This window comes from Andrographis paniculata, unplaced genomic scaffold, assembly GCF_009805555.1.
Source record: "Andrographis paniculata isolate CXL003 unplaced genomic scaffold, ASM980555v1 Contig76END, whole genome shotgun sequence".
Taxonomy (NCBI): Eukaryota; Viridiplantae; Streptophyta; class Magnoliopsida; order Lamiales; family Acanthaceae; genus Andrographis; species Andrographis paniculata.
The window spans coordinates 1,582,947-1,597,996 of record NW_026137613.1 but is presented as its reverse complement, the minus strand read 5'-3'; the positions used below and the strand labels follow the sequence as shown (position 1 = coordinate 1,597,996).

Genomic DNA, 15,050 nt, shown 5'->3' with positions numbered 1-15,050 from the left:
TTAAATTATTTTAAAAATAGATAATTTAATGATAGTGGAGAAAAAAAATTAAAATTTTTATAAATGAATTTATTTGATGCGAATATAAAATAATGAATTTAAAAAATATAATGTAGAATAGATGAGATAGAGTAGATAAACTTACTTTGAATTTCGTTGATATTGATGACTCATTAGATAATAATAATAATAAAGTAAATTGGGATATGTATTCACTTTTAATATTTATATATTTTTATTTTGTACTTTATGGTTCTAATTTATTTATTTATTTATTATTATTATTTATTTATTTATTTATTTATTTATTTATTTTTTTTAAGTAATTGTGAATCCTATGATAGGCGGATAGAAGGTGTATGAAATTTTTATTTATAATTAAAAAATTTGTGCTACACCAAACGTGACTAAACACACATTCTGCAACACCCTAAGAAGTAAGACCTTCCGTGTAGAACTCAGACAGTGATTTTAGCGCTCCAACACCTGATTCTCTCTCGTCATTCTCTCCACCACATTCCGATAATCGCCATGAAAATCCTGGTCGCAATCAAGCGGGTCGTCGACTACGCCGTCAAAGTCCGGGTGAAGCCCGACAAGGTAACCAACCAATCAAAATTTAAAAACCATAGACAATCAGCAGCTTCAATTTGAAATCGCTTATCAATCAATCAATCAATCGGTTATTGTCTCAGAGTGGCGTGGAGACCACAAACGTGAAGATGTCGATGAATCCATTCTGCGAAATTGCGTTGGAGGAAGCGCTCCGGATCAAGGAATCGGGCCGGGCGTCGGAAGTTGTGGCCGTGAGCGTCGGCCCGGCCCAGTGCGCCGACACTCTCCGCACCGGCCTCGCGATGGGCGCCGATAGGGCCGTCCATGTGGAGCACGCCGGAGCTCTTCACCCGTTGTCCATTGCTAAGATTCTTAAAGCACTTGTGGATGTAGAAAAGCCTGGTTTGCTCCTTCTAGGGAAGCAGGTTTCGATCTTAATTTTCACTTTTTGCAGCTTATTTCTGCTTAATGATTCGAATTAATGTCAATTCTACACTTCAATTGATGTGTGCTTTACGCGATTTCGTCTGAATTTGAGTAAATTTTCGTGTAATTGGATGGGGAAATTGAGTGCCATCTGCTGATTTACGAATTGGGGATTTTTAATTTTTTTGAGTTTGATAAACATTAGGGTTTACTGATCCATTGTTGCTGATGTGCTTTCTTGCCTGATTGGATTAAATGTAGCTGAAATTGCAATTATACATTGCTGTAAAACTTATTCGAAAATTCGAATGAATGAAAACCTTTCGTTTCTATGACCATTCCCTTCTATTATGGCTGTGTTAATCTTGAATTTCCCCAAAATTGTGCCTATGTGTTTGATTTTCTGAATAGTCCCCTGGATTATCGACGATTATATTTGGTATCTTGTAGGCTATCGACGATGACTGCAACCAAACAGGCCAAATGGTAGCAGGGCTTCTTAAATGGCCTCAAGGGACCTTTGCTTCCAAGGTTAGGCTAATTTCGGAAAAACTAAGTTAATGAGAATGGAACTTATACGATTCGAGTATGGCTGTTCTTTGAATTTATTATACTTTAATGTATTTAGAAATCGGTTTCTATGTTGTCCAAATGATACATATAAATTGTTGGATCATGATTTAGTAGATCTATATTTAACCTAGAACAAGATCTTCATTATCTAATAACTGAAAGAAAGAGATCAATTAGCTTCGTACTTTCGTGTGTAGAATTTAACTTTTTAGTAGTGTTTTCACTATGAGTTTTTGAAAAAAAAAACTTCACGGTAACTTTAAGAGCCGAAAGAGTCGTATTACCTTTGATCCATGGGCGCTCTTTGTTAAGTAGTTTAATTCTATTCCACTCCTAATGGTGTTTCATCTTAATTTCTCTATTGTGTTTATTGTCCCTTACTATTAGCAAAGTTAACTTCATGCCGAACACACAATATGCGCACATTTTGGGTGAATCAAATTTTGTCTGTGCACTTCATGTTTGGCTAAAAATGAAGATGGCGAAGCCTATTTATACATATATATGTATCCTAGATGTACAATGTGCTTCCAAATATATTGAATGTCAATATTGGCTGGACACCTTCGACACACATTCATACCCGTCTTACTTTATTCAAATTCTTGCTTTGGTTATATAAGAATCGAATCTTGATTTATGCTTTATTTAGGTCGCGCTCGATGCAGAAAGTAAAGCTGCGACAGTTGACAGAGAGGTTGATGGCGGCATTGAAACTTTGTGCCTCGATTTACCTGCTGTTATCACGTACGCATCTTCTTCGTCACTGTACTTCTGCGTAGAGCTGTTAACGATCCGAGCCGAGCCGAACCGAGCCAAATTTTAAGTGTTCGTTCGTTAAGCTTTCGAGCTCGGCTCGTTAAGAATTTTTGTTGTTTGAGCTCGTGTTCGTGTTCGGCTCATTTAGGCTCAATTAAGCTCGTTCAAGTTCGTTTGTCTTATTTTTTAAAATTTATATATAAATTATAAAGAAAATTTAAATTATTTTATTTATATATTTTAAATTAATATTTTATTTATTTATAAATTATAATTTTATATGTATATATAATATTTATAATAAATATATTATTTAAACGAACGTTTGCGAACAAAGTTCGGACTCGTTAGTTAATTAAACGAGTCTGTTTATGTTGTTCGGCTCGGCTTGTTAATATTCGTGAACAAGCTTTAAGCGAGCCGAACCGAACCGATTTTACGAACGGCTCGGTTCGTTTAACAGCTCTACTTCTGCGCCTTATAATCGTAAGCTTTCTCGATGAATTGGTTACATCCTTATTGAGTTCCTCAAGCTATGATCATTTATTTGGATTGTTTCCCGATTAGGTTTGGACACGGAACATATCGATGTCATTAACATTTTATGTTAATAATTGCTCGATGATTATCGTTGCTTCGATGTTGGCAGCACTGACTTGAGACTGAATCAGCCGAGGTATGCGACGCTTCCGAACATCATGAAGGCGAAGTCGAAGCCGATAAAGAAAGTGAGTCCTGAGGATTTGAATGTGGAAATTCGATCGGATTTGGAGGTGGTTCAAGTGGCGGAGCCTCCGAAGAGAAAAGGCGGAGTGTTAGTTTCTTCGGTAGATGAATTGATAGACAAGCTGAAGAATGAAGCAAGAGTTCTTTGATTGTTGCTCTTGCTCTTGCTCTGTATATCGTATTTTGTCTGTCGCTTACATTGTGAACACTACTGTGCTGTTAGAAAATATATATGTATCTTTATTTCCTTTCTTTTTACTACTCCCTCTTGTCCCACATGTTCGTGCCGCTATTTCATATCATATACTCCCTCCATTCCACATGTCCACGTTGCCGTTTCTGTCCCTTCCCACGTAACATGTCACTTTCCTTTTGGGAAATGATTACACACTTTTATTTAATTTTAAACTTTTTAATTTTATTTTTTTTAATTTTAATTAAACTAATTAGTTATTTTAATTTTAATTCATAAGTATTTATATTATCGGATAATTATTTTCACTAATATATTTTTAATTATCTACTAATTGCATCCCTCCTAAAATACAGTGTCTACTGTAGACACGGTATATAGGACGGAGGGAGTATTATTTTTTTAAAAAAAATAATTATAATTGATTTCATTCTAAATTTAATTTAATTTAATTTATTTAAAATTTTAATTAGATTAATTAATTATTTTTTTCTTAATTTATAATTATTTTTATTAATATATTCTTAATTATTAATTATTTTTATAGTAACTCAGGACATATTAAATAGACAATAGAGTATAAAAGAATTTATATACTTTAATTATTATTTTTCTTTAAATTTGTGCTAAGTTAAATAAGAATAAATATACTGAGAGGATTATGTGGTTTTAATTTTTAATTAGGAATGTGCAGTGAAATTTTGGAGAGTTTTGAATTATCTTCCCTTTGAACAGATGTTTTTGGAAAATTTTGAAATTTTGAAAGTTTGAAAATGATAGAAGGTTATTATTTTAATATTTTGTAAAAAAAAAAATATTTCATATGATTTTTTAAAAAATAAATAGTATCAAATGAATGAAATGAATAATTTGAATTTCAAAGTTTTAATTTAAATTTGAAATCTATTGATAGATTGGAAATGAGTAATTTTACACGCCCTTATTTTTAATTGAACTATTCCCTCCGTCCCCCGAAATTAGTTCATATTTTCTTTTTTGGTCGTCCCACGAAATTAGTCACATTTTTTAATATAATAATAATTAGGAAATACTAATTACAATTACAAATTTAACTATATTTTATTCAATTATTAATACCCCTAATTTTTAATGTTTGTTTTATTGTAAAATTAAAAATAGTGCTAGAATTTTGAATAATAAAAATTAATAAATATTCAATATGATATAAATAAGTATTTATGCGATGTCTAAAATTTTTAATTAATTTTTAATATAATATAAAAAATATTTGATTTGATATTTTACGATTCAAAATTAGTTAATAATAAGATTTGATTTAGAATTTGATTTTTATATTTCATTAAAAATAATTCATTTATCAAAAATATCAATTTGCTCAAATAAAGCACGCATCATATGAAAAAAAATACTAAAGTGACAAAATTATTGTATAACGTAAATTTTTATATGGTATGATACTGTACCCAACATTTTCAGTACGACAATTGCATATACTTTTAGCATTGTTGGTATAATATATACCGAAAATATCAATACAGTTGATATTTTAGTATTTGATATATCGGTCTGTATCAATAATTTAGTATATTGATACTAAAATAATTAATTTTCTAATATATTCTTAAAATTATAAAATTATTTTTAATTTTTATATTTCATCGTAAAATATTATATGCTGATACCATACATGTAATTCGATTAGAAATAACTTGATACTGTATTCAGATATATATATTGCACCGAATATTTTGGTATATTAAAAAAATATCGATACCATACAAAAAAAAGTTCGGTATATTGAAATTTGACATTTTCGGTATTTTTTAGTATGATATGTGTTATTTCTGTAATTCAGTATTTTTTCATTTATAAATTTGGTATACCAAATTATTGATACAATATCTCGTTACGATAAAATAACATACTAAAAATTTTGTACGATATATAAAATATGCATTATAAATTTTGGTATGTAATACCGAACTATCCATACCAACAATCAAATTCGAAAATTTATCTGTTTTGTTTATATTAAAAATTTTAGTATTACGGTTGTTATTTTTGTATTTAAATTATTACAATTATTATTATTTTTTATCTAATTGAATAATTTACAATCAATATAATAAGTTTTTTAAAAAATAAAATATTAAATTTAAATAAAATAAAAAAAAAATTCAATTTTATTTCAATATTTTATCAAATAAAAATAATTAAAATAATATTTTATTATATATATTAGGTTAACTAATCACACTAATATATTTTTAAGATATAAAATATTTATTTATTTTTTCTTCGAATAAAGATCCAATATTGGGCTACGAATCAGATGGGGCTACAATATATTTATACGGGCCCCGGTCCAAGCCAATCCTGGTTCGAATCAGATAGGTATGACCCACCCATTTGACCAACTTGACTTGAGACATTTTCCACTTGCCTAAATTCGGACAATTGACCAATGTCCACGTGTTGTCTCCTTGTTACCGAGGCTCGCCCATCCTCCATCGGCGTCTTGCGATTTCTCTTCTTTCCGCACCCCTAAATTTCAGTTTCCCTAGAATCGCAAAAACTCCCCACCAACAAAAAGTTTTCCCCAATTCGATCGAATTCGAACCCCCTGATCCTTGCCCTAATTTTTTTCGCATTTGGATTTGGGGGTGAAAATAAAAAATGAACGAGTCCAGGGATCAGGTGGATTCGTTGGACCAGAACTTCTGGTGCGATTTATTCGATTACAGCAGCCTCTTGGACGACGCCCTGCCCCCCGCCGATGTTTACTGGAAACTTCACCCAAACGCAGAACGGTTAGTGAATGAAGTAATTTTTATTTTTATTTTTTAATCTAATCTGAATGTTTTTTTTTTTTTTTGGGGGGGGGGTGGGGGGGGTGGGGTGGGGTTATTCTGTGATTGCTCACTTTGCTATGTTATTTTTTTTATTGCTTCATCTGCTTGATTCGATTTGTCATCCATAATTTCGTGTTGATTTTTCAATGTTCACTTCTTTTTACTGCGTGCTCAGCTTTTTATGTGAGATTTTCTAGCCATGATTTGGGGATTTCTGTGTCTGGATTCTGTCTGAAGTATTTTAAGCTTATATATGTATTTTCTATTGTGTATATATATATATATATATTGTTATGTTGAAAGAGGATGGAGTTTTTTTTTTTTTTACCTCAAAAGTTTTTACTTGTACTTATGGAATAATTTCTCATATGTAAATAATGATGTAAGGTGGTTGTTGTTTTATTCCCAAAAAATAATCAGCCGAGGATTATGTAAATTTTTTGTATGGTTAATTTTCATCCATGTTTTCAATCATTTGATGCTCAAGTAAGAAATGGCTGGAAATTTACTAGGAGAAACGGAAAAGGGATTAATGTGGGGTCCGACGATTTTATTGTGGCAATCGAAATAAGCAACGGAGAGCCTTAGAAGTGAAAAGATTAGGAATGAAGCAAGATTGAATTAGTTCTTGTTTATTCACATCACTTCTATGTCTTAATGCATTGAGATCATTTGACTTCGTGTAATTTGAGGTTTTGATTTCGATGTTCTGTTCTTTTTCCGACTCTTCCTTCGGATTAAACTTAAGTTTTAGTCGAAGCAATTGAGAGTAGTGTTTGATTCGATGTTTTTTGGAGGAAAAATCAACAAAAGAACACACAAAGTTAAGGATAATGAGCCATAGGTAGAATAGTGAATAGGTCAAGTTTAATTCGATTCGGCAATTTGGGATCTATTGTTGGTACCAAAAATTGTTATCCAAATTTCAAACATTTATTTTAATTTTTCTGAAATCCAATGAAAGACGAGTGGGTGTGTTTGTTTGGGGGGTTTGGATTTTGAGTTTGGAATTTGAATAGTAAAACTTTTGAATTGAAATAGTTGTATGATATTATATAAATAAGTATTGATGTGATGTTTTTAATGTAAATTTGATATTCAGTATAATATAGAAAATAAAAAATAGGTGTTTGATTTGATGTTTTTGGGAGAAAATTTTCTTTATGAATAGTAAAGTTTTGGTAAAAACTATAAAAGAACACACCCATATATATGATCGATTATCATATTTTGAAGTGCCGGTGTGTCGCTTGATGCATTACTCGGTGGAACTCCATCACAAGCAACTGCAAGCAACGTTAAAGAAGATCAAGAATTTCCGAGGAAGAGGTAATTCGAGAAAAGTAATAGTTGTTTAACTATGGGACTGTTTTTCTATCTCTAATAAAGTAGATCGATGCTTCCCCTGGTTTCCAGGAAAACATAAAATTATTCCGAAATCTACTGAATGGAATAACTATTTTATTTCAGTGCGGGTGTGTCTTTGGATGTATCACATAGCGGAACTACATCGCAAGCAAGTGAATGTGCAGAGGAACAAGAATGTCGGAAAAAGAGGTAAGCAATGGTGAAGTGCTGTCTTTGCAGGAATTTTCTGCTACAAAACTCCATTGATCTTCGAAATTTAAGATTGGAAGTTTCTGATTTCTCAACATTTTGTTAATCGACACTCCACAGGGGACGAACTGATAGCCGTTGTGGAACAGGAACTAAAGCATGCCGTGAGAAAATGAGGAGGGAAAAATTGAATGATAGGTAAAATTCTAATTCAAAGAAGTTGTTTATTCGATTTCATTTCTTACTTTTCGATGAAAATTTTATTATTATTGTTTTAATTTCTAATTTCAGGTTTAGCGAATTGTCTGCTACACTCGAGCCAGGAAGACCTGTAAAAATCGATAAACTAGCCATACTTGGCGATGCCATCAGGATTCTAAACGAGCTAAGATCTGAATCCCAAGAGTACAAAGACATGAATGAAAAGCTTTTGGAAGAGATCAAAACTTTAAAGGTCAGACAACAAAAATACATGCCTTGCATTCGGTATTTTTTAATAACATTTTGTGGGCTCGCTTTGGTTTAAATGGTCATCTTGAAGCTAAATATCGTACTCTCATTCCAAATTTTGCTTCACTAGTGAAGCAATGATTTTTGTTTTTTTGTCGTTTTGGTTATATTTTTTTGTTAAAAAATTATGGAGAAAGGTGTAGGTATAAAAAAAAAATATTTTGAATTGAATTGTTGACTTTTCGTGAATAGGAATAATATACATGTTATATACAGTGTGAGTGTGCATTTATTTATTTTTTTTGTAATATGACGTTCGATGTATTTTATAGTGTTTGCTTAGAGAATCAAAATTATAATTTTTTCCTATCTGAATTACAACCATTTACAAGTATTTAATTAGGGTTTGTTTGTTATGATTTCAGACCGCACCATTTCCAATAAAAATATATTATTTTTTTTTACAAAATATCAGATCAAAATAGTATTTAAACAAAAACTTAAATCAACGTTCTATTTCAAATCAATTTCAAGTTGTAACCAATGCTAGATGTCTTTGGCATGATTTGGATGTGAAATTATTTAGCAATGTGCTTTCTTCGTCGATCCTCTAGTAATGGTTCGACCCGTTGTTAATTTTATTATTAGTAAAGATATATCCACGGCGACACCACGGACTTTACATTGTTTGTAACAGGCTGAGAAGAATGAACTCCGCGAAGAGAAAATGGCGCTTAAGACGGAAAAAGAAAAGATAGAGCAGCAAATAAAAGGCATGCCGGCTTTATCACTTCCACCGGCTAATTTCATGGCGGCGCATCCACCAATGTACTCGACTGGAGCCAATAAGATGCCGATGTTTCCGAGCTACGGCCTCGTGCCTATGTGGCAGTACTTGTCCCCGTCTGCTCGCGACACATCTCAGGATCACGAGCTAAGGCCTCCTGCTGCTTGAGCTTCGCGGCATTTTCTGGTAAAAACTGATTGTTGAGGTGAATATGCTCTTGCAACTTTTAATCGATGATTTCACTGAAAATTTTAGTCGATGGATGAATAAGCTGGAACATGGCTGAGCTTTTTAGATTTGTGTTTTTATGGAAATTTTTGCAGTATGATTGATTGTTAGGATCACATTTTACTACTGCTGGTGAATTTCTGCTGTTCTAACATTGGAGCTGTTAATTTATTTATATAATTGTTTCTGCATATTGTTTGTGTTTTTTTATGATGTTTTGCTATCTTTATGTAATTTATTATAAATTCATAAAATACTCTGTTTTATTTGAAATCAGTTTTATGTTATATGTGAAATTAAAGTATGCATAATTTTTTTTTTTTTAATGACGCGAAAGTCCGTCGCGTCTACACGAAAGTGCGTGCTGGGTAAACTCTCGATTGAACCTAATATCATACGAACTAGGCCGACAGCCAAATTAGTATGAACAAAATATTATTTTCATTTTTGATTTGGTTATATAGATAAATGAAACTCTTCACTTTATACTGAGGATGTGTTTACTTCGTAACAGTTATTTAATGTATTAATTTTTTTGAATGTAAAATTAGATTTTAATATAATAAAATAAATAAAAAATAAGTGTTTAATTTAATATTTTTAGAGGAAAAAAAAGAAATTTGGATAGTAAAATCAATATAAAATCTCAAAGTAAACCATTGTTATCTATTTTTTTATAATAAAAATTATAAATTGAATAATTATCCATTAATTTATTAATTTATTTTATTAAAAAAAAATTATTCATGTACTCATAAGAGTATATACTTTTAGGTTATGGAGTATTTTATTAGTTAGTAAAAATGTATAAATAATTTTAATATTTCTAAGTAATTTATTGTGGTTGTATTCACCTTGATACAGAAACCACAACCTATCTTCTTGTAAAAACATGATGTTTTTTAGAGTCTGAAATCGAGCAAAGCCGATGTCCCTCCAAGTCCTTTGGCGTTGTAGTGAAGTGAATACTCTCTCACCGTAGTTTCCCGGTACTTGGGAGGATTGTCTTCAGACAATAGCTCCTTAATTGGTCCGTACAACTTTGTTGATGGCATCAAGCCCGTTGTAATAAAGCATGCCACCGATACTCTTGCAGTCGCAGCACAGTGTGCCAATACTCTATGTTGGCTACTCTTGAATTTATCATTTGATATAAGCTGAAAAAATCGCATAAAATTTTAGTCATTACATAGATAATTATGCACTCATTGCTTTTCATCGTATCCAAAGAAGTGGAAATGGAACGGCGAATTTTCTTGCCAACCGTGGAGCTAAAGACCGATTAACATAATAGATTCAACGTATTTCTTTAGAAAATTCAAAATTTGATCTTCTATATTTCTTCAATCAACACTCTTGCTTAGTATGTTATTTTTTTCAGTTATTTTGCTGATCGTGTATCTTGCAAAAAAATCTTTTTTTTTTTGTTTTTTTTGTTGTTGTCTTTAAATTCACACTTTTATTTCTTTTTTATCCTTAAAATGATTTTAAAAAGAGAAAGAGAGAGAGAGAAAGTAAGATTTTTCGAAAGATATATAACCAAAATACAATTAAAAAAAAAACATATAAGATGAAAGTGATAATTGAACATAAGTATATGACTAAGTTTGTAATTCTTTTCATATTTTTTTGATATGTTTTATTATTCTATATATGCAAAACTTCTTATAATTCATTTGTAGTTTAAAACATTTGTATTATTCTCTTTTATGATTTTAAAACTACGTGAAAGTACCTCGTGCTTTTTATGTAGGCAAGATTTCTTATAGTCTGTTTTGAGGAGATTTTATACTATGTTTCAAAATATAAATGAGCTTTATGTGATTTTAAAATCATAAATAGCATATTGCAGATTTTCTAAAGCAAATGTGAATAACATGTAATTTTGTTTTCTATATAAAACTTGATATAATATTTTCTAAAAATATATATAGAATATTTTGTCGAAAAAATAGAGTCTATACCTGTAAAAGGTCGCCTATGTTGACCACGAGTGCCCCCGGAACGGGTGGGATGTCCACCCATTGATCCCGGTAAAGAACTTGAAGTCCTCCGATGTTGTCTTGAAGGAGCACAGAAAGAAAGTCGTAGTCGGTGTGCTTGGTAGCTCCCAATGTTTTATCCGGCTCAGGACAAGCCGGATAGTAGTGGCACAACACGGCAAGCCCCTCGGAACAACCCATGTTGTTAAGATGGTCCGGATTGAGATTAAGAGCCTCGGACAATAACTCGAACAAGAAGTGAACCAATTTCTTTACTTGCTCGGAATACTCGAACATTATATCCCTTAAAAGATAAAAGTAGTTTTCAAAAGATATTTAAAAATCTTGTTATAATTTGATCTTTGTAAAAACAAAAGTTGTTTACCTAGAATTTTTTATATTATTTTAAAAAAATACAATATATAATATATAATATATACACATAATTATAAAAATTAATAAAAAAATATATAAAAATAGCAAAAATATTTCCTATAATACTTTTAAGAGTCTTCATAACTTACAACAAAAATATCTAAACTTGTAAATATTTAAAATAATTTTGTTTCTTTGAATTTTTTCTACTAGGTAATCTCTAGAGTTATGTTCAGATATAGTTTTTGAGTTTTAAAATTAAAATAAAACTAAAATGTGTGTTTGTTTTGAGTTTTTGTTTGAATTTTTTTTTTTTATCTGAAATATAGGGTTTGTAAAGATAATATAAAAATAATGAGTATATTAATTTTGGGGGAAGATATATTAGAAATATTTTGTTAAAGAAACAAAGGGTTTGTTTGTTTAGTGTTTTGAGTTGAATTTTTTTATTATTATTATTTTATATGTGGTATTGAAAATTGTGTCGATAATATAGAAAATAATATTTAATGTTGAATGTTGACTTTTGTGATAGGGTAAAATATATATACTCCTTCCGTCCTATAAAAAGAGTTCTATTTTCCATTTTCGTCCGTCTCAAAACAAGGGTATCATTTTATAATTTAGTAATTGTACTACTCACCTGACATGATAAATATCATTTCAATTTACAATATACACTACTAAAAAATATCAATTTTGTAACGAGATTTTTTCGTTTTTAAATCCATTTTTTCCGTTACTAATGATATTAGAGATGAAATTAGTGATGGAATTATGTTAGCTACGTGAACTTTAGGAACGGAATTTCGTTACAAATATACTATTTTTTTGTAGTGATGTAACACAAATGTCACCACCTTTATATTACACAATAAAAATATTTTTGTCTTTTTAACTGCAATCCAATATAATACTAATATTAAAAAAAATTACGTGAAAAAACAAACATTACTTTTTATATGGGACAAAGAAAGTAATAAAAATTGTGTAAGAGAAAAAAAATGTTTGGACAAAAAAACCCTTTCATATTAAAAAAATGTAAGAACTCAAAATACAGGTAGAAATAAAGAAATAACGTGTTTGCTTAGTTTATATAGTTCTATGCTATTTATTATAAGGTATGAAAATTTGTAAAAACATTACTCCCTGATAATTATATTATTCCACATAATTTATTTTTTTCTTTATTGAAAATATAATTATAAAATTTAATCACATTTTATAGAATTCATAATTTATAAATTTTTTATTTTAATTAAATTAATTAATTATTTTAATTTTAATATATAATTATTTCTATTAATAAATTTTTTAATTCCATACTAATTATACAATATCTAACTCCGTGGCCTAGCTAAAATGAACAAATTAAATTAGCTTGAGGTAACATCTACTCTACCTCACTCTACTTTTAATCTATTCATTTTAATATTAGAATTTTTTTTATTTTTTTTTCTTTTTCGTGGCCAACTAAATTTATACTATAATTTTGTAAAGAGGGAGTATATATATATTATTTTTAATTAAGAAAAATAAAATTATGTACATTACATACTCAAATCTGAAGAAAAATAAAAATAAAAGTAAAAATTGCTAACCTGAAAGGGTGAGGCAATTGGTGAGGACTAGGAACGTTGGGGGCCATAGTGCAATAAACTGTATCCCTCCAATTTGCCGACGGCGCCGTGTACAGATCGAAATTGCTGTTATACACCACCGTTTTCGACCCGTCGCGAGTGTACCACTCCTTCTTCCTCTCGCTCTCCTGCTCGTAGAACTTTCTCACTCCTCCCAGCATCTCCTCCATCACTCTCTCTCCAATCCCATGATTCACCACCTGGAAGAAACCCCAAGTCGCCGACGCTGATCGGATTCTCTCTATTCGATCTCCTCCGTCAAGATCCACCACCGGAATCTGGAATTCGCCGGCGCCGTCGCCGCCGTCGGGCGGGGAGAAGAAAATTCGCGGGAGCTTGGTGATGGCAGCGTCGACGAGGCCTTTAACGCCTTCCTTAGTTTCATCGAATGATTTCAATTCCTTTGCTCTTTCTCTTTCTGCATCATCATCGTTCAGGTTGTCCATTAATTACGTTGTGTTTTTGGTCAGTATATAATTATATGTACTGCTCCTGAGAAGATGACTATGGTGTTTGTCTGATTTGATCGATGTTCTTGTTCTTATCTTGTGCAAAATCAAAGTCAACGATGAGTGAGAGAGAGAGAAAAGGGGATATTTTTTCGAAATTATTAGTCACATGGAGGTGACAATTATTTTTGTTCGATATTGAAGGTCCCCTCTCCAAATAATAATTGTGATGTGTGTCCAAATTCAGCTTTGATATGGGCAATCAATAAAAAAGATAAGTATGTGGTGGAAATAAAAGTTGTTCGTAAGCTTGCGGATATGGTCAAATCATTACAAATAAACAAGATGGACAATGCATGCATGTATAAAATATTGTCGATCGAGCATGGATGAGCTGCTGATCAGGTCACCTCAGTTTGATGCTGATTTGACCAAATTTCAACGTATGCTACAGGAATTATTATCATATATTTATATATTTTATCCGTCCCGCAAGAAAGTTGCCATTGACTTTTTGTGTGTTGATATTTGAATATTAATTTTGATATCAATACATAGTACAAATCAAGAAAAGAAAAGAAAAATATGTTTATTAATCTCTTATAATATATATACAATGATGATTGTCAAGTAAATTATTCAAATATTACGATATTTTTAATGTTAAATACAATGACGCAAAAATTGAATGGCAACCTTCTTGCGGAAATGGAGGGAGTAGTATTTTTGTATATTTATATATATTTTAACATATTTATAATACAATATATATTATATTATATCATTATATTATAATTTAGCATATGTTACCTTATAATACAATATATGTTAAAATATCACAAATACGATGTATGTTGACCCGATCAAATCAGCACAATGCTTAATTGGCCGGATCAACAACCATTATATCGTGTTGAGATTAATAATAACTATATTGTACTATATAAAATGATATTATTTTCTACCAGAATATGTAGTATATATTGTATTATCATTTGTTATCAAATATGTATTATTTGTTTTGTTGATTTGTGTTGACTGAATCAAATCAGCATGCGAATTTGACTCTGTCAACACAGAAAGTCGAACAGAACAATAAAATGCACATTATGCGTGTAGTATGCTTAAAATTTTTGTTTGTGTTGTTAAGATGATTAATGCATGTGAGAGTGTTTTATGCAAAAATAAGTAAAACAAATAAAACTTCAAATTTGTTTACCCAATTCGACTAGGCCTAAGTTTGGGGTTCCAATTCTATTATGAATCAAGTAGGAACAAACTATGAAAATACCTAACAAAAAAATTCCACACACAACACCAACTAAGACGACAAAATTCATTACCAAATGCAAGTGTAATTCTCTTCGCAAATACAAGAAAGGCTTCGATCTTCATGGTTTTTATCGATGCTTCTACTTCTTAAAGAAGGAGATGTCCGAGGCATTTCGCATTATTCGTCAAGGCATTTACACAATCAAATTATAGTATATGATGAATACTTCATCTTAACGACTAT

At 30.6% G+C, this 15,050-nt stretch overlaps 4 protein-coding genes across 4 annotated transcripts in view; 2 read left to right on the top strand and 2 right to left on the bottom strand.

The window, feature by feature from the left end:
• LOC127266651 (NADH dehydrogenase [ubiquinone] 1 beta subcomplex subunit 2-like) overlaps positions 1-15,050 on the bottom strand; it is an 85,448-nt gene that overhangs the window by 51,819 nt on the left and 18,579 nt on the right. The gene's annotated exons all lie outside the window — the stretch shown is intronic.
• LOC127266648 (electron transfer flavoprotein subunit beta, mitochondrial) lies at positions 400-3,300 on the top strand. Its single transcript, XM_051296987.1, has 5 exons — positions 400-600; positions 696-980; positions 1,432-1,512; positions 2,207-2,301; positions 2,963-3,300. The coding sequence occupies exons 1-5, from the start codon at positions 532-534 to the stop codon at positions 3,186-3,188; spliced, it is 756 nt and encodes a 251-aa protein (XP_051152944.1). The 5' UTR covers positions 400-531; the 3' UTR covers positions 3,189-3,300.
• On the top strand, positions 5,697-9,279 carry LOC127266647 (transcription factor ILR3-like). The gene is made up of 6 exons (XM_051296986.1): positions 5,697-6,024; positions 7,303-7,395; positions 7,537-7,623; positions 7,744-7,821; positions 7,915-8,077; positions 8,771-9,279. The coding sequence occupies exons 1-6, from the start codon at positions 5,891-5,893 to the stop codon at positions 9,026-9,028; spliced, it is 813 nt and encodes a 270-aa protein (XP_051152943.1). The 5' UTR covers positions 5,697-5,890; the 3' UTR covers positions 9,029-9,279.
• LOC127266644 (1-aminocyclopropane-1-carboxylate oxidase homolog 3-like) lies at positions 9,901-13,700 on the bottom strand. Its single transcript, XM_051296984.1, has 3 exons — positions 13,047-13,700; positions 11,053-11,374; positions 9,901-10,245 (listed from the first exon to the last, which is right to left on the bottom strand). The coding sequence occupies exons 1-3, from the start codon at positions 13,529-13,531 to the stop codon at positions 9,991-9,993; spliced, it is 1,062 nt and encodes a 353-aa protein (XP_051152941.1). The 5' UTR covers positions 13,532-13,700; the 3' UTR covers positions 9,901-9,990.